Genomic DNA, 27,974 nt, shown 5'->3' with positions numbered 1-27,974 from the left:
ATAATGAGATGTAACAGAATATGTGTACATAAGATAATTACAATTAATATACCAAAGGATAATGCTAGCAACGCCTGCTTTAATATCCTCAAATGTGCAAAAACATTAACCGTGGTAGCCAAATGAACAAACATTAAATGCTAGAATGTGAAAAGTCTTGTAAATGAAATGAAAATTAAGAAAATTTATTACCTAGTTGAAAGCCAACAGTAATTACTGGTACGTCGAGCAATTCTCCTCATTTACCCAGTTGAATGTACATAAAAATACATAATCATTTAATTAATTGGTAAGCTTAAATTTAAAGATTCTATTTTTATGTCAGTTCCTTGATTTTCGCATGGAGAGAGGAGTAAGTTCCTTTTTCGTATTTGTTGTACTAAACATTATAATGAAATTGGCCTTGCTGTTATTTTCCATCTCAAATATGCCTCTCCTACTAACGGTTTTCTGTCAAGTGGCAACAGTTCCAGAGTTAGTTAGTACCGTTCAATTCTAACTTATTATAGTATTTTATTCCTATCCATTTAAAGAAAAGCGGTACTCAATTTTTTTGACTTGTCTATAAAAGGGAACTCTCAAAAATGGAAAGGATGAAAAAGGAAAAAGAAAAACACAAGAGAAAGAAACAAGTCGAATTGCATTATTATGTCTCAAAAGCAAAAAACTCAAATTCTTCTCATCTTGAGCTTCTCTTTTTATGCTCATCTTCTTTCTCAATGCAACTGTGAATGCAAATTTGGCGTATCAGGCACAAAAATCCGAGGGATGATGGTATTTGGCAGCTCATTGGTTGATAATGGGAACAACAATTTTCTTGTAAAATCAAACGCAAAGGCAAATTACTTGCCTTATGGAGTAGATTTTGTAAGGGGACCAAGTGGTAGATTTACAAATGGGAAGAATGTGATTGATCTTATTGGTGAGAATTTAGAGCTTCCTCAAATTCCAACATTTAAAGATCCAGAAACTAAAGGAAGTTGCATCGTTCATGGTGTTAACTTTGCTTCTGGTGGTTCTGGGATTCTTGATGAAACTGGTGCTGTTTCTGTGAGTATATACTCTACTACTTTCTTTATTTTTTATTTTTATTTTAAGAAATTAAATATTCTCCGTTGGAGTCATCAAAAGGTATAAATAATTTAGGTGGTTTGAGATCATGTCATAGCATATATAAAGTCCCAACTACCTGCATTCTTAATTAAAAGGTGAATGGAGGGATTATCCTTAATTACGTAATTAAGGGGTGGATCTGTTGTCAGGAAGGATATTTATCACCCAACATGTATATTTTCTTATGTTTCTATGTTATATTGAGAGACAACGCGCTGATTGGGCTAATGAATTCTGAAAGTCCGGTCACTATCAACGAGTGTATTTTTTATCAAGAGTTTTTGATTTGAGCTAAATTTTTTGACAGTGAGTGCTTCCCCTCTTAGTTAGCTCTACTTGGCATGATTTCAAATTAATTTGAGAATATGTTCTAACAAAAAATGGTTATTAGGATACAGAGGAGAGAGAGAGAGGCGTACATAACACCTCGTTCTTTTGTCGATTCTACGACGTAGGCTTGTGATTTTGCATAACATAGAAACACCTTTATTCAATAGAAACATCAATATCCCCCACAACGGTCCCCAGTCCCCTTAACATGTTACAAAATCTTCTTCCTTTTTATTTTCTTTCTTATTCTTATATTTCCCAATTTTGGTTAGTGTCCAACCACACAGTTACAAACCACATAATACTTTAGTTTCCAATTAACTGTTTTAAGCTCTAAGTACAAACAGAACCTTTGATTATGCTTTTCTGAAATTCCAATTGGAAGAAAAATCTCTCTCTTAAATGTTACCAAATTATATAGGCTGCAATAATTAAGATACCACTGTAAAATTGACAGCAATCTGATAGCGGAGGTAGTCCTCACTTGAATAATGTATCACCCATAATTTTTTCCCCTGCATGCACTTAAAGTAATATCCTACTTATGATAATAAAAGTTGTTATAACCACAAATAAAGAGAGTCTTTATAACTTTAACACCTTTAATATGGTTTATATTTTGCTAGTTTTTCACTTAAAACGTTGCATAGTTTTACTTTACCCATCAACAATCACAATAATGTGAACAGGTGAAGATCAAATGTCTCCAACTACTAAATTGCGTTTATGTGATGGTACTTCTCTCTTGATTCTCCTAGTCTTATTGTCTCCTAATCAAGATTAGAAAAAAAAAATCCTGGAAACTCGAAGAGATCCAAAACTTCTTATTGACCATCAAAACTTATAGTCTAGTCAATGAGAGTCTTTCACACAATAGATGTGGGTTCGATTTTGACTATTCCTTTTCCAATTATCTCATCATTTTTAGTCTGTTCCACTGTAGATTATTATTGATGTTTGATTCTTAATTAAATTATTGTAGGGGGAGGTGATGAGCTTAAATGAACAAATCAGAAACTTAGAGAATGTGACGTTGCCTGAGTTGGAAGTACAGCTGGGATGCAATGGCAAAGAAGCACTGGGAAATTACCTGTTTGTTGTGGGAAGTGGAGGCAATGATTTTTCACTCAACTACTTCTTAAACTTCCCCAACAACAATGCCACTCTTCCAGCTTTCATTTCTAAGTTGATCAATGGTCTCTCTCACCAGATCCAGGTCTGCCTCTAACTAACTTCTTTCTTGCATTTTTTCCCCACTTTTGGTCTTATATTATTTTAATTTTAAAAAATCTACAGTATTTGTTTTCTTTAGGTTTTGGTATAGTTTGAGGCAAGAAAATGAGAAAAATTTGTTATACTCCTTTTTTTTCAAGAAGAATAGTTAGGAGAAAATCTATTATTTAAAATTGGATGGAGATTTTTTTTTTTTTGGTTCCCCGTTCGGTGTCCAGAGCCCGCATTGAGGCTCAACTAAATCCGACTCTACCACAACCCTTGTTGGTAGTTGAAAGGAGAGTTTGATTTTAAAGCAAAGTTAGGAGGTGAAAAATAATTGTAGTCCAAACCTCATGTCCACATTTTCATACTTTTGACTGTACTATTTTAGGGAAAAAAAGTACTACAGTATTTGGCAATCTCGCTATCCTAATTATGATAGTAGTAAACGAAGAACTATAATATATTTAACATTTGTGTTAAATCAAAGTTAGACGTCTAATTATAAGACATATAAAAGAGAATATATCTTAATATGGATAATTTGATTTTGCAGAGGTTGTACGACTTGGGAGCAAGAAAATTTGTGGTAATGTCATTATATCCGAATGGGTGCAGTCCAATGGTTAGGGCAAGAATTCCCATTCCAATGCCCACTGACTGCGTACAAGCAATAAATGTACCTCTACGTCTTTACAACAATAACTTAAGGAGTTTGGTCGATGAGATGACGCAAAAAATGCCTGGTTCTAAACTAGTCTATGTTAATGTTTACAAGATCATTAGGGATATCATACGAACTCCTACTCAACATGGTAAGTACTTTCAATTCTTTCCTTTTTTATTTTTATTTTCTGGATATTCTTTTTGTGGTACATATATGGGTTTGTCTTATCACTTTAGGGTTAGTTTGATTGGTAGGATAAATGAGAACAATTCCGAGACAGCGGGACTAATGTAGGATTACTTCATTCTAGTTCGGAAGAATATTTAAGTTCGAAATTGTTTATACCTCAATTTTGGTATAATTTATCCTACATTATATGTGGGATAACAATGTTGGAATTACTATTCCCTTGATGAAAGAACAAAATGACATATTTGCCCTTCTTCAAAGCTTTTTCCACAAATTAAGTCTTTTTGCAAAATCAAGGTTAAAATTAAAAATAAAAGCTTATCTTAGTTTAATCTAATTTAAACAATAACAATAATAACATATCCAGTGTAATTCCACATTGTGGGGTTTGGGAAGGGTAAAGTGTATGCAAACCTTACTCCTACCTTGTTAAGGTAGAGGCTATTTTCGAAAGACTCTTGGCTCAAGAAAAAATAATTTCAGCAGGTTTGAACAACAAAACAGTAATGAAGAGGTCATAGTGAAAATACTAAAGATAAGAACATTAACAACACAAATAACAAAGCAATAAGATAACTAAAGCAAGGGGAACAACATATAATAATAAAAATTGAAGAATAAAAAAATACTAAAATGATAATACTAATATTGGTATTGAAAAACACAGAGCCGATACGGAGTACCAGACTCGATGGCCTACTAACCTTCTACCCTAATCTTTGACCTCCGATCCATATCTTCCTATAGTCTAGGGTCATGTCCTCAATAAGATGGAGACATGCCATGTCATGTCTAATCACTTCTCCCTAATACTTCTTTGGCTTACCTCTACCTCTCCTTAGACCCACAACAACCAACCTCTCTCACTTCCCCACTTAGGGTATCTATGCATCTTCTCTTCACACCATTTCAGCCTCGTTTCCCTCACTTGTCATCCATAAAGTCCACTCTCATCTTATCCCGAATAACTTCGTTCCTAATCATATCTCTTATATTATGGCCACACATCCACCTCAACATCCTCATTTCCATTACTTTTATCTTCTAAGCATGAGGTTCTTGACTGGCCAACACTTCGCCGCATACAACATAGCTGATCTAACAAGAACTCTATAGAACTTACCTTTAAGTTTTGGTGGCATCTTCTTATCACACAAGACACCAGATGCAAGCTTCCATTTTATCCACCACACTCCAATACGATGTGTGATATCATCGACAATCTCCTAATTTTCTTGGATTACTGATCACAGATACTTGAAACTTTATCTCTTGGGGATGACTTGTGTATTAACCCTCACTTCCACATCTTCCTCCTGGAGTACATCACACAACTTGCACTCCAAGTACTCCGTCTTAGTCATGATCAACTTAAAGACATTGGATTCTAGGGTCTTTCTCCAAACCTCCAGCCTCGCGTTAACTCTGCTGCGTGTCTCGTCAATTAATATTATGTCATCTGCAAATAACATACACCATGGGACTTTTCCTTATATATATCGCATCAACACATTGATCACCAAGGCAAAAATAAATGGGCTAAGGGTTGATCCCTGGCGCAACCTCATTACTACTGGAAAGTACCTCGAGTCTCCTCTCACTACTTTTACCCGAGTTTTGGCCTCATTGTACATGTCCTTAATCGCCCTAATGTATGCCATATGTACACCTCTTGCCTCTAAACATCCCCATATAACCTCCCTAAGAACTTTGTCGTATGCGTTTTCTAGGTCAATAAACACTATACATAAGTCTCTCTTCCTTTGCTTATATTGCTCCACCAATCTCCTAACAATATGAATGGCTTCTGTAGTAGATCACTCCGTCATGAATCCGAATTGGTTCTTGAAATAGACACCCTCTTCCACACCCTCATTTCCACCGCATTTTCCCAAATCTTCATCATGTGACTAAGCAGCTAGGTACCCCTACAGTTGTTACAGTTTTCAATATCATCTTTGTTCTTGTACAACTGATTCATCGTACTCCACCTCCATTCTTCGGGCATCTTTGCCGTCCTAAAAATAATATTAAATAACCTAGTCAGCCACTCCATACCTGTTTTGCTTGCGATCTTCCAAATTTTAATAGAATTTCATCTGGCCCGGTCGTTCTTTCCCTCCTCATCTTACGCATAGCCCATGTAACCTCCTTGAACTTTATATGTATAAAATACCTAAAATCTCGACGTCTTTCGGAGTGTTCTAAATCACTCAACATAATATTTATGTCCCCCTCTTTATTCAAGAGTTTATGAAAGTATGTCTGCCATCTTCGCCTAATGTGTGCATTCTCCACCAATACTTTGCCTTTCTTGTTAGATGTACTTCACTTGGTCCAGGTCTCGGGTCCTCCTCTCTCTTGCTTGCAGTCCATAGACCTCTATCACCTTTCCTAAAGAGCAAGTAATATATTTGAGTCTTAGCCACCGTACTACGGAAGGTAACCAAGTGCTTCTCCTTCTTCGGAAAACTCAAATTATCTATCACCAAATCAAAAGCCTTTGCCAAGTCCAAAAACGAAACTCCTCCTTCGTTCCTATCCTCAAAATCAAAATCGCCATATACATCATCATAACCTCCTGACATAGACCTCGATGAAGCCATTGAAGTCTCCTCTTATGAAAAGTTTCTCGATATGCGCAATACATCTCACAACCTCATCCAAATCCTTCTAATATAAACTAAATATGTATTTTATATTATATTTAATATATCCCACTTAATTTTATCCTGTGAAGTAAATAATTCCTTCATTATTTAAGTGAAAAAGTGATTGATTTTTTAACCGATTGTGACAAGTCTTTTCTATTTACGTACACAGGTTTTGATGATACAAAGCATTCGTGCTGTGAACTTACAACAATAAAGGAAGGCGGGACTGAGACTTTGTGCAAAACTGGAGGGCATGTTTGTTCAAGTAGGAGCAAATATGTGTGGTTTGATGGGTTGCATCCCACAGAAGCAGTGAACGTTGTGCTTGCTAACAAGGTCTTTACCTCCGATCTTCAAGTTGAAGTCTACCCTACAAATGTTAAAAACCTCGCGGAACAATAAAATATGGCTTTTCATGTTCTAATTCTATTAGACTATATATGTAGAACTTAATTATTGGTGTATAACTGTATTTTAGTACGATGATTGCAGTATGTAGGACCCTTTTTCTTTTGCATAACACAAGTTTTTAGAGTTTGGGTTAGACCCATTGCAAATGTTCTTTTAGTTCTCGCAAGAAGTTTTAGCTAAAGCGTTTGCAGTTAGAACTATACCAATATTTTCTTAACACATAAGAAGAGGAGGAGAAGTCGAAGGAATTGCAGAAGAAGCTAGCTTCTGCTGCTTAAATCAGAAATGGATTATATTTGAACAAATATTTAAATTGTAATTATGTTTTAAATAGCAACATTAACAATGGCTATACCGTGTTATTTCTACGATTTGCACTATCACGCATGACTCTCTTTTCTTAGAGCTGCTCCATTATTAAGCTCCGCTCAAATTTTTGTTTGATTTTGAAAATTTTAGTTTCTGAAACTTTAATTTGAAAATAATTTTAAGAGGGAGTTTTATGTTTGAATTCATTTAGGAAATACTTTTGGATAATGTTTCTCTACGTTAATACCCATTATCATGTCGACTCCATTTTTTTTCTGTACTTAACAAAATTTAAAAAGCTTACATGTGGTTTTCAATTTGATTTTGATTTAATTTCTTTAGTTAATTTACGAAGAAGAACTTTGGTTTACTTGCAGTACCTTTGAGAAAAATGTTTTTCCAGAACATTTTGGTTAGGTTTTCTCAAAACTTACCTTCGGGTTATTTTTGTTCCTAAGAGCAATCCGATGAAATTGACTGTTATTAATCCGAAACTTTTTATTTAAAATATGAAAAGCTTTTTAACTAAACGGATATATTCAGCAAAACAAAAAAAAAACAAATGAATTTAATGTCAATAATTGACGAAGTTATATATATATATAAAGTAATATTTAACTTATATATATAATAAAAAACTTTGACGAAAAATGTACTACTCTTGATGTTAGTAGGCTTTAATATGAGCAATGTTCAGATACAATTTATATTCAAATTCAATACTACCTTTATAACATAAATTGCATAAAAAAAACCTAGATAAAAAAATTAAGCGATTTAACCTTCTTATAAATTGAGGCAAATGTATTCTTTACTCACGGGCTAATTTGATCAAATCATACGATATTCCCTCCTTTTTTGTTTTTATATTTATTTTCCTTTACTCAGTCCACCTGCGTGAATTTGGTTTTCCTCTGTTTGCTTTGCTATTTGACTATTCCAAACTTTCAAATATGTTAAGTGATGATTCTTCAAGTAAGTTAATTTATCTTGACCGCTTAAAACGTTTGACTCTTTAAACATTACTGTTATTCTCAAATTTCAATCAACTAAATGAAACACCAACTCTTTCAGCCAAATGCAAATTCCAAAATCAAAATTTAAGTGGAGATAAAATATTTGATATTCCAAGGTACTCCAAATATATATTTTAGTCTAAAATTAAGTCACAACACATAACTATTATCTTCAAATTTCAATCAATTAAACCAAACACCATTTCTTCCAGACAAATACGAATTCCAAAATCAAGATTCAAGTCCAAATAAAAAATGTAAAACCCGTAAGTCAAAGTCGTCTCATCTTTCCCACCTTCCCTTGTCCCCTTCATGTCATGCCCCCCCCCCCCCCCCCCCCCGCAAAAAAAAAACAATGGCACGAAACTCATAAAACCACACCAAAATCCTCTTTCTTCTCAACCCATCTTATTGAAAAATGAAAGCACTATTCTTTATTTTCACTATTATTATCATCACCGTAGAAGCTGCAGATATTCTTCCTGGTGCAACCCTTTTAGCTTCAGACCCAAACTCGAAATGGTCCTCTCCAAACAACGCCTTCACTCTTTCCTTCTTACAACTGGACCCCACAAACCAAAACACCTATTTTGCTTCCATTTCTTACAACAACATACCCATTTGGACAGCCGGCGGCACCACCGTCAACGGTGGCGCAGTTGATTCCTCCGCCGCACTCCGGTTCTTGTCCAACGGTGACCTTGTGCTCACAAATGGACCTTCAGGTATTGTTGTGTGGAGCTCAAGAACTGCAAATCTTGGTGTTTCCTCAGCTTCTCTTGATGAAAATGGTAATCTTGTACTTAAAAATGGTACCTTTTTAAACATTTGGTCTACTTTTGATAACCCAACTGATACTATTGTACCTGCTCAGAATTTCAGTAAAGATCATGTTTTGTCATCTGGGTTGTATTCTTTTAAGCTTAGGAATAATGGGAACTTGTCACTTTTGTGGAATGACTCTATAGTATATTATAATTCTGGGTTGAATTCTTCCGCTAATGTGAACTTGACTTCTCCTAGTTTGAGTATGCAGCCTATTGGGATTCTTTCACTTTTTGATCGTAGCCTTTCAAGTCCTTTAAATGTTGTTTATAGTAGTGATTATGCTGATGAAGGGAATATTTTGAGGTTCTTGAAGTTGGATTCTGATGGGAATCTTAGGATTTATAGTTCAACTCAAGGTAGTGGGACTCAAAATGTGAGATGGGCTGCTTTGACTGATCAGTGTCAGGTCTTTGGATATTGTGGGAATTTTGGGGTTTGTAGTTATAATGAGACTGGTCCTGCTTGTGGATGTCCTTCAATGAATTTCGAATTTAATGATCCGAATGATAGTCGAAAAGGGTGTAAGAGGAAAGTTGATCTTAGTAATTGTCCTTCCAATTCGACGATGTTGCAGTTGGATAATGCTAAGTTCTTGACTTATCCTCCGGAATTGTCTGAGCAGATTTTTTCTGCTGGTATTTCTGCATGTAGGTTTAACTGTCTTGTTAATGGTGCTTGTGTAGCTTCTACTTCTTTAGCAGATGGTACAGGGATGTGTTATTTTAAACAGCCCAACTTCGTTAGTGGTTATCAGGCGCCAACCCTCCCGAGCACTTCATTTGTTAAGATATGTGGTCCCGCATTGCCTAATCCTTCTGCGGTTTCAGAGACTGTTCAGAAGAAAAATGGAGGAAGGGTTCCTGGCTGGGTTGTTGCGCTTGTGGTTGTGGCTAGTCTCTTGGGTTTGATCTTGTTGGAGGGTGGTTTGTGGTGGTGGTGCTTTAGGAACAGTTCGAAATTTGCATCACTGTCGTCTCAATATGCGCTTCTTGAATATGCCTCTGGTGCCCCTGTGCAGTTCACGTACAAGGAGCTTCAGCGGACAACAAAGGGTTTTAAGGAGAAGCTTGGTGCAGGAGGATTTGGGGCTGTTTATTGGGCAGTTCTGGCTAATAAGATTGTTGCTGCAGTGAAGCAGCTGGAAGGAATTGAGCAAGGCGAGAAGCAATTCAGAATGGAGGTTGCAACTATAAGTAGCACACACCATTTGAATTTGGTGAGATTAATTGGGTTTTGTTCTGAAGGACGCCACAGGCTACTGGTGTACGAGTTCATGAAAAATGGTTCTCTTGATAAGTTCCTCTTTGCGGAAGATCATTCGTCAGGAAAGCTTTTGAACTGGGAGCATCGATATAATATTGCTTTGGGGACAGCAAGAGGTATCACATACCTTCACGAGGAATGTCGAGATTGTATTGTTCACTGTGACATAAAGCCTGAGAACATATTGTTGGATGAGAACTACGCTGCCAAAGTATCAGATTTTGGCCTAGCCAAGCTCGTTAACCCAAAGGACCACAGGCATAGAACCTTGACAAGTCATGTGAGGGGTACTAGAGGATACTTGGCTCCAGAGTGGCTGGCCAATCTTCCTATAACATCCAAATCTGACGTGTACAGTTATGGTATGGTGTTACTGGAAATAGTGAGTGGAAAAAGGAATTTCGAAGTCTCGGAAGAGACTAGCCGGAAAAAATACTCTTCGTGGGCATTTGAAGAATTTGAAAGGGGTAATACGGAGGCCATTTTGGACAAAAAGCTCTCCAAACAAGAGATGGATATGGAACAAGTTATGAGAGCAATTCAGGTGAGCTTTTGGTGCATCCAAGAGCAACCATCTCAAAGGCCAACAATGGGCAAGGTGGTTCAGATGTTAGAAGGCGTTACTGAGATTGATCGGCCACCTGCACCTAGGGCTACTGAAGGGTCCTTTACTGGAACTAGCTTAAATGCCAGTAGCACAAGCGCTTTTTCCACCTTTGCGGCCTCAGCCCCAGCTCCCTCTTCATCATCATCATTCCAAACTGCAGGTTTCCAGTCTTCGGCTTCTGCAAAGAATGTTGATAAGCCATCATCATCACTTTTACACTCCGAAACTAAGTGAGTCTAAACCATACACTTCCCATTCCCTACAAGAACTGATGGGAATTTTAGTATCTCAAAGATCATGGTTTGATTGGTATCTTGCAATTCATATTGTATAGTAGATAGGTTTTGGCATGTATATTAGTAGATATCTTGCTACTCGTTTATATTGGAAAATAGCACACTTATTTTCCATATCCTATTGTTCGCCAGAATTAGGCGAGTCTGTCCATGTCTTTGGTGATTGTCCGATGTTTTCGATAAAGAGCTAGATACATATATAGTTTCTTTATGAGAAATATCAGCAAGCAAAATCATTGTCTCCTACATTACTGGACAGTCTTTGGGGTGTTTCAGCTGGTCTTTTAAGGGGATGGTACCTTTTGATGCCAACATCAACCTCCTTTGATTCTTTGCACCAACAATTAGATTAGTGTAGCTTCTTTGCACCAGCACTTTTAGACTACCTTTTTGATTGAATAAAAAAAAAAATGGTACTCCCTCCGTCGTCTTATGAACCTGTGGTCTTAAATTAAAGATATGTGTAATGTATCCAAAGTTCATAAACATGCTATGAGGGTGCTGGAGTTAAAAGTTACTAAATATAGAAAGAGATATTCTTTTTTATGGGAGGGGTAGAGGCTGTTGAATGTGAATTGGAAACATGGCTATAATATCATTTGATTGTAGAATAGCAATGTCAACTTTGGGGAACCACTAATTGACTTGTATTAGTAGCTTGATATTTTAGAGGCTGGGGGTCCCAGTCTCAACATTAAACTAGCTCAGTAGCTCATAGTTTGGTTGGCTTTCATTTTCAATAATTTCTTGTGCTGGCTTTTGCTTAAATGACATCTTTAAAAGGAAATAGATGGCCATTACTTGTTGGCATTAATGCAATAAACAAACACACACATATTTTGCGCAAAATCCTTTATCTTTTTTAGAAAGATATCTTTTCCTACAAAGGAATGAGGAAAGGATCCTGTGATGCTTTGTCAGAGATCCTTTCTCCACTCAAATGGGAACTTGGAATTGTCTTCACAAATTTCTCCTTTTATCATTTACTTCCCAAATATGTTAAAGCGCAATTCACACCTAAATTTTGTGTACAAATTCTGATATTGCGCTCCCACCTCTAACTTTTACCCTTTTTTTGGTTAAATTTTTTTCTTACCCCTTGCTTTTATGTTCTTGAACGGTGAATCTTGCCTGAAAATTGTAAACAGTTTGCCTTCTCACCCCAATTCACCACTTAATTAGGTCCATCACACCTTGGGGCTTGTAAGCTACGTCTGGATGTAATTACTTTTTGGTAAATAAATTTCGATGGTGAAAATGGCAACATCTTAATTTGAAGCGTCCATCTCATATATACTTTACCGGACTAAAAATGACCTCTTTGGAGTCAAATGGAATTTATTTTATAAAACAAAAACTACGCTTTAGTCCGAACATTTTTGAAAAAATTTATTTAAACTAAAAAAATGACAGAAAAGAATCAATCATTGTACTATATAGTATTATACTCTATTATTTGATAATGCAATGTTTGAATATATTTATTGTTTGTCTTCTCATAATATCATGCATCAATAATATGAAGAATAAATCTAGAATATTTTATTTAAAAAAAAAAGTAAAGTACGAGGTAAAATTATTATATAAAAGGTAGGGTAAATAATAAAATAAGATTATTTAATAATAAAGAAGGGCAAGATGAGAAAAAAAAGGTAATGACGCGACCACACCAAATCGCTCGTTTCATAAAGTGACATTTTTCGTCGTTACGAAACGACGGATTTAACGATACGATACAATAAAATTTAAGTAACAATCAAAATAAATATTGTATTTAAAGTAACAATATGATACAATACAATAGGTAACAACCATCCAAACAAGTTGTAAGAGAAGATGAACTCATATCCCGCTCGTCTTGTCCATTTGAGAAGGTTTTAATTTCAAGAAAATGACCCTCTATAACCTCTCAAAATTTTAATAGCCCATATTTTTTTCTATTGATCCGAAATGTCCCTATGTCCCAAACATATTATATCTAATAGCCCGAAATATTTATTTTGTATATTTTTTGTATAATGACGATCTATTTTGTATATTTTTGTACAATGACAATCTATTTAGTATAGTGGCAGTCTATTTTATATTTTTTTGTATAGTGACAGTGTATTTAGTATTTTTTTGTATAATGGCAATCTATTTTGTATAGTGACAGTCTATTGTATATAAATTGTATAGTGACAGTCTATTTAGTATATATTTTGTATAATGTCAGTCTATTTTGTATAGTGACAGTCTATTGTATATAAATTGTATAGTGACAGTCTATTTAGTATATATTTCAACGTTATACATAGTTATCTGAGAAAGAACAATCATAAAACTTTTACAGTTCAAAAAGTGTATCATGTAGAACAAATTAATTCAAAATTATCATTAAGGAGAACTCTAGCTATATAGCAATTACTTTACCTCTAACATAGTTATGAGATGGCAACTCGAGCATCCCTTCACACCAACGTCATAGAACTAAAAGAAAGAGGGGTGAACTGAAGACAGAATTGCCTCAAACTTGTTAACTAATTTAGATATGGCCGCGGTGCGATTGCAATACATGTTCAGTCTTAACCCGAAAAGACTTCAACACACTCCGCCCCGCCATATATAGCGATTTTTTTTTGTTTGTAACCATATCTTGACTAAAAATAAAATCTATTAAATGCATGTAATATCAATCTTAATACAGGAAATATCAAATTTGATCGTTAAGGTCTTTAGGAGAGCCAAATGATCTTGATCATGTGTCAATGAGAGAGTATATAAATTAAAATGTTTAAATATTAAACTTGATAAGTATATGTTTTATCTATTAAACTAACTTTTTTAACCTAACAATTCTAAATTTCTTTTACTATTAATAATATAAATACATAAATTAAATTAAAAATAAAATAAAATTTGTGTTCAGTCAAAGACTATGATATGAGATGAAATGAGGTGGCGCAATAATTTTAAACATGGAAAGATTGCAAGAACATCGACTTTCTGCATTATTCTTTCAAAAAATATTTTCAAACTCGCCTCGAACTGCATTATATCTCATACAGCGGCGGCGATGGACAGTGGAAATTTTTATGTGGATGTCTAACAGATGGTAGAAGAGGAAAGGTGGATGAGAAGGGTGTTGTTATTGTATTTTTAGAGTTGCATATACTGACCATTTAAAAAATAATTAGGTTGAAAATTTACAGCGGGCGGTGTTTGAGAAAATAACTGGATATTTTTCATTTAATAAGTGAAGATGTAGGAGAGGAGTGAAAATATGCATATATGTGGTGAATTATGTTTTGGGTTGTGAATTTGAGACTGAATTGAGAAAATAAAGACCGATATTTATGATAGGTTAGATAATTGTTTGGATGGTGGAGCTGGGCTTAGCAAAGAGGCAGAATGAAAAAGATAAGGTGGGTTAGCTAATGTTTTGTTGTAGCTAATGCAATAAGTTTTTTGGCTATAACTTGCAATCAAATATAATGGGCTAGCGATTGTTTTAAGTTAGTGCCGAACGAGCCAATTATGTCAGAATCTCTTTAATTTCCGAATGCATGCATTTAAAAAAAATGTATTAGGTAGTGATAGCCCGGGCCAATATTGTAAAAATTGAAACTCTTATTTTTTATTAATTAACTTTGTTTTGATATTAAATTACAGATAAAAAAAATAGATGCATGTCAGTATCTACCAAACTGGATATATATGGACAAATCTCACACTAATAGTTGGATACTATTTACATACTTTTGGAAGCAACATCATAATATAAGCTGCTAAGGCGTCACATTCTTTGCATCTAACTAATTTTACAATATTAATAACTAGCAGATGTGCATGAGCTCAATGAGAAATTAGTTTATTATAAAAACGAATCATGCACCACACTCTTGCAGTTTTTCCAAAATTATCTACATGCATATACCTTGACTAACTAACATGTCTATATAACAATAAATTAAAAGAGACACATATAAAACAAAATAACAATGAAAAAATAACAAGATGAGACGTTTTAGCTTTATGTATCTTGCAGCAAATCAGATGAATAATAAAGCACTTGGGTGATCTTTGAAGTAATAGTTTAATTTGATCTTCTTTTTCCTTGATCTCTTTCTTAGGAATAACCATAATTAGTTAAAACATCATTCTCTATGGAGAGTGGAGAGTGGAGACCTCCAAAGTTGATTCTGGATATGTACTGATCTTCTCCATTTGCTCCAAATAGTCTGAATAATTAGTGACCGGACTGTAAAAGATTAATCTGAGTAGCTAGGCAGGACAATAATTAATGTTAGAAAGATACAACCTCCGCATAATCACTCCTTCAAATTTTGTTCCCCTTATATATTGTGTCCCTTGTTTCTCCGATCCTTTAAATATAAATAAACTAGTGAATTTATCGCGCTTCGCGCGATCTTGATAGACCACAATTTAAATTATTTACCAAAATAATATTCTTTAATATCCAAATATTAACAGTGTTTTAAAAATTCCTTTTAGTATTCAGATTCAAACAGATCAGGCTTTAAGTTTTAATCCTTTTTATTATTAACACTAAAAGTTCGTATCTTTATCTAACTTTCCATCCAATATATATGTGTATAAGTATTCAACTTTTCTTTTCTTTCAATAGAGAGTTAAGTGAGTTCATACTCTTCATAAGAGAAGATCAATGTCTCTTAAACAAATAAACGTGCTATTATCTTGTTGATTAATATAGTGTAATCTGAAACCCTCCTCTTTTTTTCCCTTTGTAATAATCAATCTCAATTAAGTTAATAAATAAGAGCTTATAAAGTTAGAGAGTCTAGGAAGAACGAAAAGGAGTTATACCGAATTCGAAAAGTTGTAACGCAATTGCGGAAAGTAAGAGAAATAAATTAAGAGGATTATAAATGAATGAAATGTAAAAGAACTTTGGAAGTGGTATTTAAGAATATTGTAGTATTGATTACGTTCCCAATTCCACAATTAGAAATCAAACGAAATCGAATTAAATAATTAATTTTGAAAAGAAAAAAGACAAACCAATGAATACATTTCTAGAGTAATAATATCCTAACTATAGCTCGCTCCATATTTCACAAGGCAGCCTTTAGTTTTTAAGGTGTGTGCAACAAAGAAAAATACTCATTTTTCAGCAGCAAAAACCATCCACATGTTCTTTTCTTTTCCTTTCCTTTCCTTCCATTTCATCCCGAAACTTTTCATTGTTGTTAATCTTGTAGTAATCTGTAGTCCTCAATACTAAGATTCAAAGTAATTTGAGTTCCAATATATCTACACAACTACAATAAAAGAAAGCTTGCAACATTACAAGTCAATTGTTTCACCATTGATCTTGTTGTCTCTTTCTCACATTAAGCGTCACTTTTCATCTTCCAAATGAAATAGTTTTACGATCATTCATCAAAACTTCTTGAAATTAAAGTTGCACTCTCCGGATTCTAGCCATCTCACCCATTATGCAGCTGTTTAGTCCCTATCATCTACGTTGTACCCGTGATCGTGTAGTCTTATGTTGGTTCTAGCCAGGAATAACACCGTCAAAACTGATTATTCTAGATCCATATTGCAGATTACATTAAATATGGGATCCATTTTTGCACGGGATCCAAGTTACATTTAGGTGCTACAGACCAAAAAATTACCAATATAGGAAAATATAAAAATTAGATATTTTTGAAAACATACCTCTAAAGAGACACGCACATTAAATGCAGTGAATTAAAGCCAAAAAATAAGGATATCAGTAAGATAAGAAGAAGAAGCAGAAGCTTTTACAAGAATATCATCTCCCCCACTAAATTATTATTATTATTATTTTAATTTTTTTTACAATGATTGTAACTTAAGAAAAATACGTATTTGTTAAAATATCTACACACATATTGTTCAAGTGACAAACAATGAATGTCTGCCCATGAGCTGTCAACACTTCAACTAATTAGAGTTCCGGGCACCGAATAAAGTGGACAGAAATAAAAAAAAAAAGAAAAAGAAGAAGAGATAATTAACGTGGGCCTAACATTATAAGAGAGAATTTTAACTTTCAAAAGCAGGAGTTTAATAATTTTGTGGAGTATATACCTTAGACTGCGAGGATGTGAAAACAAACTTAGATGTGGAAAAAATCATCAAGAGAAGGTGTCTTTTCACTTTTTGAAGAAATGGTTCTGAAACTCACCCAAAAAAAGCCATCTTTCCGAATTATTCAGGGAAAAAAACTAAATTGAGTAAAAAAAATTCACAACTTAGTTCAGTTCTCACCAAAAGAGAGATGCCTCTGCTAACGATTCGTCCACCTATATTAAAACATATCCGCTCGTTCTTAGTAGATCAAAACCCTAACCACAACAAACATAGGGTATAATAAATGATTATATTCAAACGAACTCAAAAACTTTAGATAATAAACATCATATGTATCAACATACCCTAACCACAACAAACATAGGGTATAACAAATGATTATATTTAAACGTACTCAAAACATTTAGATAACAAACATCATATGTATCAACATTCAACAATGATAAAATAATTACCTTTAGAGTTTTAAGAAATCAATGAACTTCAGTGTGAGTATCAGAATTACTAACCTGTAGGCTGTAGGAGGAAGAGTGGAACGTCAATTGCGGTTCTTTTTGTTGCTTTTATTGTTGTTACAAAAGAGCACTTTTTGTTTTCTTCAATAAAGGTTCGTTTCATATGGCGACTTTTGGATGTCCAGATACAAATTTTGGCTAGAAACGATTTTCTGAGAATTTTGAAATCGTTGCCTTCTCTGTTTCCTCATTAATAGGGGCTGTAATTGAACCTAATATTCAGATTTAATAATTAATTATGTTGAATTAAAATTAGAGGGAAAAGATGAAAAACTAAGAAATTAGATAAATACATTTGCTGGGATATGAGAGTGCCACATCAGCTTTCAATTCCCCTGCTTTATATTTATGTATAGATACTTAACCACTCGGTGTTAGGTGAATGAGAAAAATAAAATTCATCAAGAGAACAATTACAGTACTTAACTCGACCGATACGTTATCTATATCATTTTTTATGCATTACCAAAAGGGTACCTGGCCTACGGTGTCTATCATTGAAACTAGTTTATCATTAAAACTCATGTAAAGTTATACAATAAAATAACTACACCTAAGAGGAGCTCGAAAAATTAATCGGTAGTATTAAAAAGCCAGCCAAGGTAGCTTACTTCCCTATTTTTGATCTGATTGAAGGCAAAATCATTTCTCTTTAATTTGGAGGAATTTTAATCTTCTGCTTCCCCACTGTAAAATTTTCAATCTGCATTTTTAACAACAAAAGGAGGTTAACCAATATTAGTATTTTTTTTTTAAAAATATTTATGTATAAGATAACCTTCAATTCTCTCCTTCTACTATTGATCTCGCAATAATGTTATGTATCCTTATTTTGCAACCTAATGTTACCTCGCATGAGCTTTCTATCTCATCACTACTCTTTGGAAATTAAAGACCTTGTAGAATAACAATGACATTAAAATCAAACTGTCGGAAGCCTACTGTATCTATATATATGGAATTTTTCATACAACTAATGCGCAACACTTAAGGTATCTACAGTGGCGAAACTAGAAAATATTTCAAGGGTGTTCAAACTTGAACAAGAAAAATAAAAATTGTGGAGAGTGAAGCTCGAACCTGCAACGATGAGGCCATCTTGACCACCCTTTGCCACTGAGCTATGATTCTTCATTGTTTTAAGAGTGTTCAATATCTATTATATGCATGTAAATCCAAAATTTTACCTATATACACCGTGTTAATTTTTTGACATTTTCCGACGAAGGGTGGTCAGTTGACCACCCTTGCTACACTGTAGCTTCGCCCCTGGGTATCTATCACTTTTTTTAAAAGTAACGTCAAACGTATAGACATCACTCTAGTATCAGTTAATTAATTTTCCTTAAACTTCAGTAAAGAATGGTGGTAAGTGATGTTTTACTTTCAGAATTCTGATTAGTAATAATGTATTTTTCTTGCAGAAGATTACGCTTAAAAGGGTTGATGTACAAATTATAGCCAATAAGAACGTCATAAGGTAAAATAGATTTGCATATGAAGCAAACTAAATAGTTATGACAAATATAATAGGTAATTATATTCTTTGATGTAGCTATGAGCTTAATAGTTATGATAAATATAATTGGTAATTATATCCTTTGATATACCTATGAGCTTACGCATGACTAATAATTTAATCTCAGGAAATTAAGCGTAAGACAATGTGACAGTACATAACTTTCTACACTCATAAAAGAGGTTATAAGTATTACCTCTAAATATCAATATAGGAGGGAGATTATCAAGCAATCTCAATGTGCTTACTCTGAAGAAATCTACTCAACTTAATTAGCACAACCCTTAGATGATTTTCTAACTCCATCATCTTTATATTATAAATAATAAGCATATATGTAACAGTACAACAAATATAAGCAAACAAATGATTAATCCCAGTTTACCGCCAAAGGGGTAAGTAGATGGATTTTCTTTCTTATTTATATGACATTAGAACAACGACAGTCCGAATGGTAGACAGTAGAATCAAGTTAGAATATGTGGATATTTGAAAATCATCAAAATTCATTTGTCAAATCTAGAGCAAATCACCGTAAAACTCTTATCACAAATTTCATTATTCTTTTTCCACCCATCCATTAACAAATCTATCAAACTAAATATTGGATTTTAACCAGCAACGATTCAGATCCAACTTAGGCCAACAAAAAATATTCCACTTCAGAGAACTTTTCCATAAGCAAGCTACAATCAATAATACTCTCCAAATTATCGATTGAACACGATAAATGATCACGCCTAACTCTAATCCCAAAAGGATAAGCGGTCGCTGTAAATATAATCCGATCTAAGAGTCTGGAGTCGAATCCCACAGAGAACTAAGGCTTAACTATAACTGTTCAATATCACTAAGAAGACAAGCTCGAACAATTTTTAAGTTATAAAGAATGTGATTTTTTATTCAAAACTAATGAACTAAATAATTTAGAAAGGCGTAAAACTATCAATTGACAAGGATAAAATCACTACAAAAAAATTGCTAAATTGTGGTGATTAATTTATGGGAGTTATAAGAAATTCCCACTATATATTTGTTTTGTGGCGTTTGCGTCAACCCCTACAAAATAATTCTTTTTGTGGGGGGTTGTAAAAAACCTCCACAATATTTTTAATTTATGGCGTTTGTTCTAATTTTCACATAATTATTCGTATTGTGACAGTTTTATTGTGGAAGTTTCTGATACCTCCAGAAATACAAATTTAATTGTCTGCAAAATCTTTGCCATTCGATATAAATTGGAGGCCACTAACTCATGCAATATTTAGTCATTTTTTCTACCATCTTTTGAAAATCTAATCAAATTGCACATTTTAGTTAAATTTCTACAAATTTATGCAATTTATGCCAATTTTTAACCCTTGCCATTTTTTTATCTTTTCCCCAACATTCTACCCCTACAAAAAGTAGACACAAAAACAGAGGTTTTCATTATCTCCATATATTAGTTATTAGTTTTTCTTTTATTGTCTTCAGACATTTTTTTTTATTTTGTATATTCATTTTTAGCTAATGAAGGATTGAAATACCCCGACAAATAATTTAGCCACAAGTAAAAAAATCAATAAAGGCTATATAGAATTTTTTTTTATCAAACTAGATAGAGAACGAAGATTTTTATTCACTTATAAATTCTTGAATATCTCTATATCGAAGTTGTCACGATCCAATTCCACCTATAGGTCGTGATGACGCCCAACACTACAGCTAGGTAAACCAACTAATAAATTAAACATATATCGATTATTTCTAGAATATTTTTCCAAGAAATTTTATTATTTTATTAACAGTATTAAAGAAAATGAAAAGATACCGATAAATTTAAATCCAAGAAAAATAATAAGACACCAAATTCTACCAAATCTTAAATTACTATACGGAACTATTCCCAAACTCGAAATTCCAAACGGACTTCAATTACTCAAAAACCTATCCCAAACCAAATTTAAAGAACTTTAAACCTTCAAATAATTGATTTTTACTATTAAGCGCCAAAACGCTCCCAGTTTATCCAAAACCCGATCCGAATATACGCCCAAGTCCGAAATCATCATACAAACCTATTGAAACCTTCAAATCTCGATTCCAGGGTCGTTTTCTTAAAATGTTGATCGAAGTCAAACTTGGCCTTTTAAGGCCAACTTAAAGAACCAAGTGTTCCGATTTCTACCCGAACACTTCCAAATCCTAAACCAACCATCCCCGCAAGTCATAAATCAATAAAAGTACATACGGGGAGTTTTATTTTAGGGAATATGGTTCTAAAAGTTAAAATGACATATTAGGTCATTACAGATGTTACATCTCCACCTTAGAAATTATGTAGCTACACCCCTTTTTACACAAATAGCAGTTCATATTCTTTGTTTAACCACAAGAAAAAAATTCAACAATGGTTATATGAAAGAAATTTATCAAACTAGAGAAAAAATATGGTAGGAGCCTTTTTTATTTATTTATAAACTTTTGAATCTCTCTACATCGATGATACCTCTCCACCTTAGATATTATGTAGCTACACCCCTATTTATAATACTACAAACTAAATTTGACTGGAATTTAGAAAATCTATTCCTACATGATTCCGACCGTGAATCCTAATTAGACAAAATTAAATAAACTAACAAATATTATAAATAATTTAGGAATACTAATTAATCTTAGTTTAATTTTCAACTTCTAAAGACTCAAAGGTGTTATAAAATAAAGACTGTAAAGTAAAGACAAGTATAGAGAGAAACTGATATATTATTCAAACTTCTAACTTCTGTACATAATGAACTGAATTCTCCTCTATTTATAGAAGAAAAGAAGCTGTTGTGTAAGATACTACTGCAAGCTGCTGTGTAAGTTGCTTGTAAGCTACTACTGCAAGCTGCTGTGTAAGTTGCTTGTAAGCTGCTGTGTAAGCTGCTTGTAAGCTGCTGCTCTAAACTGTTGTGCCAGATATAGATAATCTTCTATCATGGGTAATATTTATCCATAACGGAGTACCGAAAGGATAAGCTTCTTCAGGAGGCTTATTTCCAATTGAGTACTAAATAGATAAATATATTTATGGCGGAGTCTCATATGGATAAACTTCTTCAGGAAGATTATTTACAACGGAGTACTAAATAAACATCCATAATATAATATATTCATAACACTCCCCCTTGGATGTTCATTAAAAGATAATGTGCCTCGTTAAAACCTTATTAGGAAAAAACCACGTGAGAAAAATCCTAGTGAAGGAAAAAGAGTACACAAATTTAGTAATACGCATTGCTAACTACCTCATTAAAAACCTTATAAGGAAAACCCTGTGGGAAAAAAACTTAATAAGGAAAAAAGAGTACATCGCGTATTTTACTCCCCCTGATGAAAACCTTGTTTCAAATATTTAAGTCTCCGCATTCTAATCTTGTATACCATCTTCTCAAAAGTTGAAGTTGGTAAAGATTTGGTGAATAAATCTGCCGGATTATCACTTGAACGGATTTGTTGCACATCAATGTCACCATTTTTCTGAAGATCGTATGTGTAGAATAATTTTGGTAAAATGTGTTTCGTTCTATCTCCTTTTATAAATCCTCCCTTCAATTGGGCTATGCATGCAGCATTGTCTTCGTATAAAATTGTGGGTCTTTTCTCACATTCCAAACCATATTTTTCTCGAATAAAATAAATTATTGATCTCAACCATACGCATTCCCTACTTGCTTCATGAATAGCTATTATTTCAGCATGATTTGAAGAAGTAGCAATAATAGATTATTTTGTGGAGCGCCATGATATGATAGTACCTCCACATGTAAACACGTAGCCGGTTTGAGATCTAGCTTTATGGGGATCAGATAAATAACCTGCATCTGCATAACCAACAAGATCTGCACTATCTTTGTTAGCATAAAACAAACCCATATCAAGAGTTCCCTTTAAATATCGCAATATATGCTTAATCCTGTTCCATTGTCTCCGCGTAGGAGAAGAGCTATATCTTGCTAGTAAATTAACAGAAAATGCTATGTCAGGCCTTGTAGCATTAGCAAGATACATAAGTGCACTAATTGCACAGAGATAGGGTGTTTCAGGACCCAGGAGTTCCTCATCCTCTTCTGGAGGTCGGAACGGGTCCTTATTCACTTCAAGTGATCGAACAACCATTGGTGTACTCAATGGGTGCGCTTTGTCCATGTAAAAGAGTTTTAAGACCCTTTCTGTATAGGCAGATTGATGCATAAATATCCCATTTGCTAAATGTTCAATTTGCAGTCCAAAACAAAGTTTTGTCTTTCCAAGATCTTTCATCTCAAATTCTTTCTTAAGATATTCAATTGCCTTTTGGAGCTCTTCTGGAGTTCCAACAAGATTTATGTCATCAACATAAACAGCAAGTATAGCAAATTCTAATGCCATTTTATTTATAAAAAATACATGGACAAATAACATCATTTATGTAACACTCTTTCAACAAATATTCACTGAGGCGATTATACCACATGCGCCCAGATTATTTTAAACCGTACAAAGATCTTTGTAATCTGATTGAGTACATTTCTCGAGATTTTGAATATGCTTCAGGCATTTTAAATCCTTCAGGGATTTTCATGTAAATTTCATTATCAAGTAACCCGTACAGATAAGCTGTAACCATATCCATTAGATGTATTTCAAGCCTTTCACGTAAGGCTAAACTGATGAGATATCGAAATGTTATGACATCTATAACGGGTGAATATGTTTCTTTATAATTGACTCCAGGTCGTTGTGAGAATCCTTGTGCGACAAGGCGAGCCTTGTATCTTTCAACTTTATTTTTCTCATTCCTTTTTCGCACAAAAACCCATTTATGACCAACTGGTTTTATACCAGCAGGTGTTTGGACTACTGATCCAAAGACCTCTCTTTTAGCAAGTGCGTTCAATTCTGATTGAATTGCCCCTTGCCATTTTGGCCAATCAGATCTTTGTTGACATTCTTCGACAGATCGGGGTTCAAAATCCTCACTATCTTGCATAATGTTAAGTGCAACATTATATGCAAAAATATTATCCACCACTATTTCAGATCGATTTAAATTAATCCCATCACCAGTAGAACTTATTAAAAGTTCCTCGCTCACTTGAGTCTCGGGTTAATTGATTTCTTCAGGAATCTCATAACTAATCAGATCTTGGGTCTCTTCAGGAGATCCCTTCATAATATCATTTTGATCATTTGTCGATTTTCTTTTTCTAGGATTTCGATCCTTAGAACCCATAGGCCTACCACGCTTCAGGCGTGCTTTAGGTTCACTAGCTCTCATGCTAATAGATGGTCCTGCTGGGACATCAATTCGGATAGGCACATTCTCTGCAGGGATATGTGACTTAGTTATCCTTTTCAAATCAGTAAATGCGTCTGACATTTGATTTGCTATATTCTGTAAATGGATGATCTTCTGGACCTCCTGATTACATATAGGGGTACGTGGATCAAAGTGAGATAATGATGAAATTTTCCACACAATTTCTCTTTTGATTTCCTTTTTCACTCCACCTAATTGTGGGAAGTTTGTTTCATCAAATCGACAATCTGCAAATCGAGCAGTAAATAATCTCCCATCAATTGTTCAAGATAGCGAATAATAGAGGGTGATTCAAACCCAATATATATTCCTAACCTTCTTTGGGGGCCCATCTTACTGCGCTGTGGTGGTGCTACTGGCACATATACAGCACATCCAAAAATTCGTAGATGGGCAATATTTGGTTCATGACCAAAAATTAATTGTGACGGAGAATATTTATTATAATATGTTGGTCTGAGACGGATAAGTGATGCTGCGTGCAAGATAGCATGGCCCCAAACAGTAGTGGGTAATTTTGTTTTCATAAGTAGTGGTCTTGCTATCAATTGCAGTCGTTTAATGAATGACTCTGCAAGACCATTTTGAGTATGAACATAAGCTACAGGATGTTCAACTTTTATCCCAACTAACAGGCAGTAATCATCAAAAGTTTGAGATGAGAATTCTCCAACATTATCAAGGCGAATAGCTTTTATAGGATAATCTGGGAATTGTGCCCTTAATCAAATTATTTGGGCTAATAACTTTGCAAACGCCAGGTTGCGAGATGATAATAGGCACACATGAGACCATCTTGAAGATGCATCTATTAGGACCATAAAATATCTAAATAACTCACTTGGTGGGTGAATAGGTCCACATATATCCCCATGTATACGTTCTAAAAAGGTAGGGGACTCAATACCAACCTTCATTGGTGATGGTCTAGTGATCATTTTGCCTTGATAACAAGCATCACAAGAAAATTCATTATTTGTAAGAATCTTCAGGTTCTTTAATGGATGCCCACTCGAATTTTCAGTAATTCGTCTCATCATTATTGATCCAGCATGGCCCAAACGGCCATGCCAAAGCACAAAAGTATTTGAATCAGTAAACTTCTGGTTTACGATAGAGTGTGCTTCAACTGTACTAATCTTTGAATAGTATAAGCCAGAAGATAAAGTCGATAACTTTTCTACAATGCATTTCTGGCCAGAAATATTCTTTGTAATACAAAGATATTCCACATTCATTTCATCTATTGTCTCAACATGATACCCATTTCGGCGGATATCTATAAAACTCAACAAGTTTCTTCGGAACTTGGAGGAGTACAATGCATTATCGATAATAAGTTTTGTTCCCTTAGACAGAAATATAATAGCTCTTCCGGAGCCTTCAATCAAACTTATATTACCAGAAATTGTAGAAACATTTGCTTTTTCCTTATGCAAATAAGAAAAGTATTTCTGATCTTTGAATATGGCATGAGTTGTTCCACTATCAACTACACAAATATTTTCATGATTGGTCTTTGATCCAAACATAATTTGAGGATTATCCATATTCTTCAAAATGACATAAACAAAATAAATATGATAGTAAATATTTTTACCCAAGCATAACTTTTATTTATGTACAATAATTACATAACCATACTATCTACTACAAATAACAAAAATTAAAATATTTACATCTTTACAGATTCACTACGGATCACATGACTTGTTTCTCCTTCTGGGAAGTGCAAAGTAATCAGCTACATCCAAATGCATGAAGTCTAAATTATCTTCAGAAATAAAATTTGCTTCACCATTTTTCTCTGTCTTCTTCAGGGAGGCTTGATAAAGCTCAACCAGGTGTTTTGGCGTACGGCATGTACGTGACCAGTGCCCTTTTCCTCCACATCTATAGCATGCATTTTCTGGCTTTGCTGCTTGCACCGCTTCATGCTTTTGCTCCTTTCTTTTCCACTGCTGGTGGTGAGGAGGGTTCTTTGGTGCATTATTACTATCACGATTAGAGTTTCCTCCTCGACCACGGTCATGACCATGACTGGGGCCACGTCCTCTTCCACGCTTAGCTTGGTGGAAGTTCGTCTCATTCACTTCAGGGAATGGACAAGAACCAGTAGGTCGGCTTTTATGATTTTTCATTAATAGCCCATTATGTTGCTCGGCTACAAGAAGATGTGAGATAAGTTCAGAATACTTTTTAAATCCCATCTCTCGATATTGCTGCTGCAGGAGCATATTCGAGGCATGAAAAGTGGTAAAAGTTTTCTCCAACATATCATAATCAGTAATATTATCACCACATAATTTCAATTGGGAAATAATTCTGAACATAAAAGAATTATACTCAGTGATAGATTTAAAATCTTGTAGCCTTAGATGAGTCCAATCATAATGTGTATGTGGAAGAACGACCATCTTCAGGTGGTCATATCTATCTTTTAAATTACTCCACAGTATGACTGGACCTTTAACAGTAAGATATTCCATTTTCAGGCCCTCATCAAGGTGATGGCGTAGGAATATCATTGCTTTGGCACGGTCTTGGTTTGATACCTGATTTTTATCTTTGATGGTGTCTGCCAGACCCATCGCATCAAGATGAATTTCGGCATCAAGCACCCAAGACATGTAACTTTTGCCCGATATGTCCAGGGCTACAAACTCAAGTTTAGAAAGATTTGACATTATTTAGAAAAAGAATGTTCGTACCTCTGATACTTTTAAAGTATTTTCTCGAGATGGCAGAGTCTCGTGCTGATAACGTGTTATAAAATAAAGACTGTAAAGTAAAGACAAGTATAGAGAGAAACTAATATATTATTCAAACTTCTAACTTCTGTACATAATGAACTGAATTCTCCTCTATTTATAGAAGAAAGGAAGCTGCTGTGTAAGCTGCTGTGTAAGCTGCTACTGCAAGCTGTTGTGTAAGCTGCTTGTAAGCTGTTGTGTAAGCTGCTTGTAAGCTGCTGCTCTAAACTGTTGTGCCAGATATAGATAATCTTCTATCATGGGTAATATTTATCCATAACGGAGTACCGAAAGGATAAGCTTCTTCAGGAGGCTTATTTCCAATTGAGTACTAAATAAATAAACATATTTATGGCGGAGTCTCATATGAATAAACTTTTTCAGGAAGATTATTTATAATGGAGTACTAAATGAACATCCATAATATAATATATTCATAACAAAAGGCATTTTTTCCTCTCTTTATTTGTCACTTCTCAATATTAAGATATTGATTTTATTGTGGATGGATGTTTTTCACAATTATGAAGAATATGACACCAGTAGCTAAATAGTAGAATGAAAAAAATATATTGTTAAACCTCTTTATAACAGCCTCATATGTCCATATTTTTTGGCATATTATAACGATTAGTTGTTATACACCTATATTAACATTTAAAATTTAGATCTTATTTGGTTGTTATAAACAAAATTATCCAAAAATAGTTTTTTCATTTTTTTTATATTTAAAAGATAAAAAATATATTTAGATTTAACATCTAAAAAGATATTCATATTTCATTAATTAAAATTTTAAATAATTAGTACGATATTAATACATCCGTAACTAGTTGTTACATTTATTTTATCTAGGGATTTTAGCAATTTTAT

At 34.0% G+C, this 27,974-nt stretch overlaps 2 protein-coding genes across 2 annotated transcripts; both read left to right on the top strand.

Annotated features, from left to right (window-relative positions):
- The first annotated feature begins 597 nt into the window (after positions 1–597).
- LOC107786539 (GDSL esterase/lipase At4g16230-like) lies at positions 598–6,591 on the top strand. The gene is made up of 4 exons (XM_016608026.2): positions 598–1,050; positions 2,426–2,659; positions 3,215–3,473; positions 6,338–6,591. Exons 1-4 carry the CDS (start codon positions 649–651, stop codon positions 6,568–6,570), a joined length of 1,128 nt encoding a protein of 375 aa, XP_016463512.1. The 5' UTR covers positions 598–648; the 3' UTR covers positions 6,571–6,591.
- Positions 6,592–8,253: 1,662 nt separating this feature from the next.
- Positions 8,254–11,149, top strand: LOC107762503 (G-type lectin S-receptor-like serine/threonine-protein kinase At1g34300). The gene has a single exon (XM_016580863.2). The coding sequence runs from the start codon at positions 8,323–8,325 to the stop codon at positions 10,834–10,836; it is 2,514 nt and encodes an 837-aa protein (XP_016436349.2). The 5' UTR covers positions 8,254–8,322; the 3' UTR covers positions 10,837–11,149.
- Positions 11,150–27,974: the final 16,825 nt, after the last annotated feature.

The sequence above is a fragment of the Nicotiana tabacum genome, chromosome 12, assembly GCF_000715075.1.
Source record: "Nicotiana tabacum cultivar K326 chromosome 12, ASM71507v2, whole genome shotgun sequence".
Classification (NCBI taxonomy): domain Eukaryota; kingdom Viridiplantae; phylum Streptophyta; class Magnoliopsida; order Solanales; family Solanaceae; genus Nicotiana; species Nicotiana tabacum.
Note: the sequence above shows the minus strand (reverse complement) of the source record. Positions and strands in the feature narration are given on the sequence as shown.

Coding starts and splice junctions, on each gene's coding strand:
- LOC107786539 (XM_016608026.2), top strand. CDS start 649: ATGTCTCAAAAGCAAAAAACTCAAATTCTTCTCATCTTGAGCTTCTCT. Junction 1,051..2,425: donor ATGAAACTGGTGCTGTTTCT/GTGAGTATATAC, acceptor AAATTATTGTAG/GGGGAGGTGATGAGCTTAAA. Junction 3,474..6,337: donor ACGAACTCCTACTCAACATG/GTAAGTACTTTC, acceptor TTACGTACACAG/GTTTTGATGATACAAAGCAT.
- LOC107762503 (XM_016580863.2), top strand. CDS start 8,323: ATGAAAGCACTATTCTTTATTTTCACTATTATTATCATCACCGTAGAA.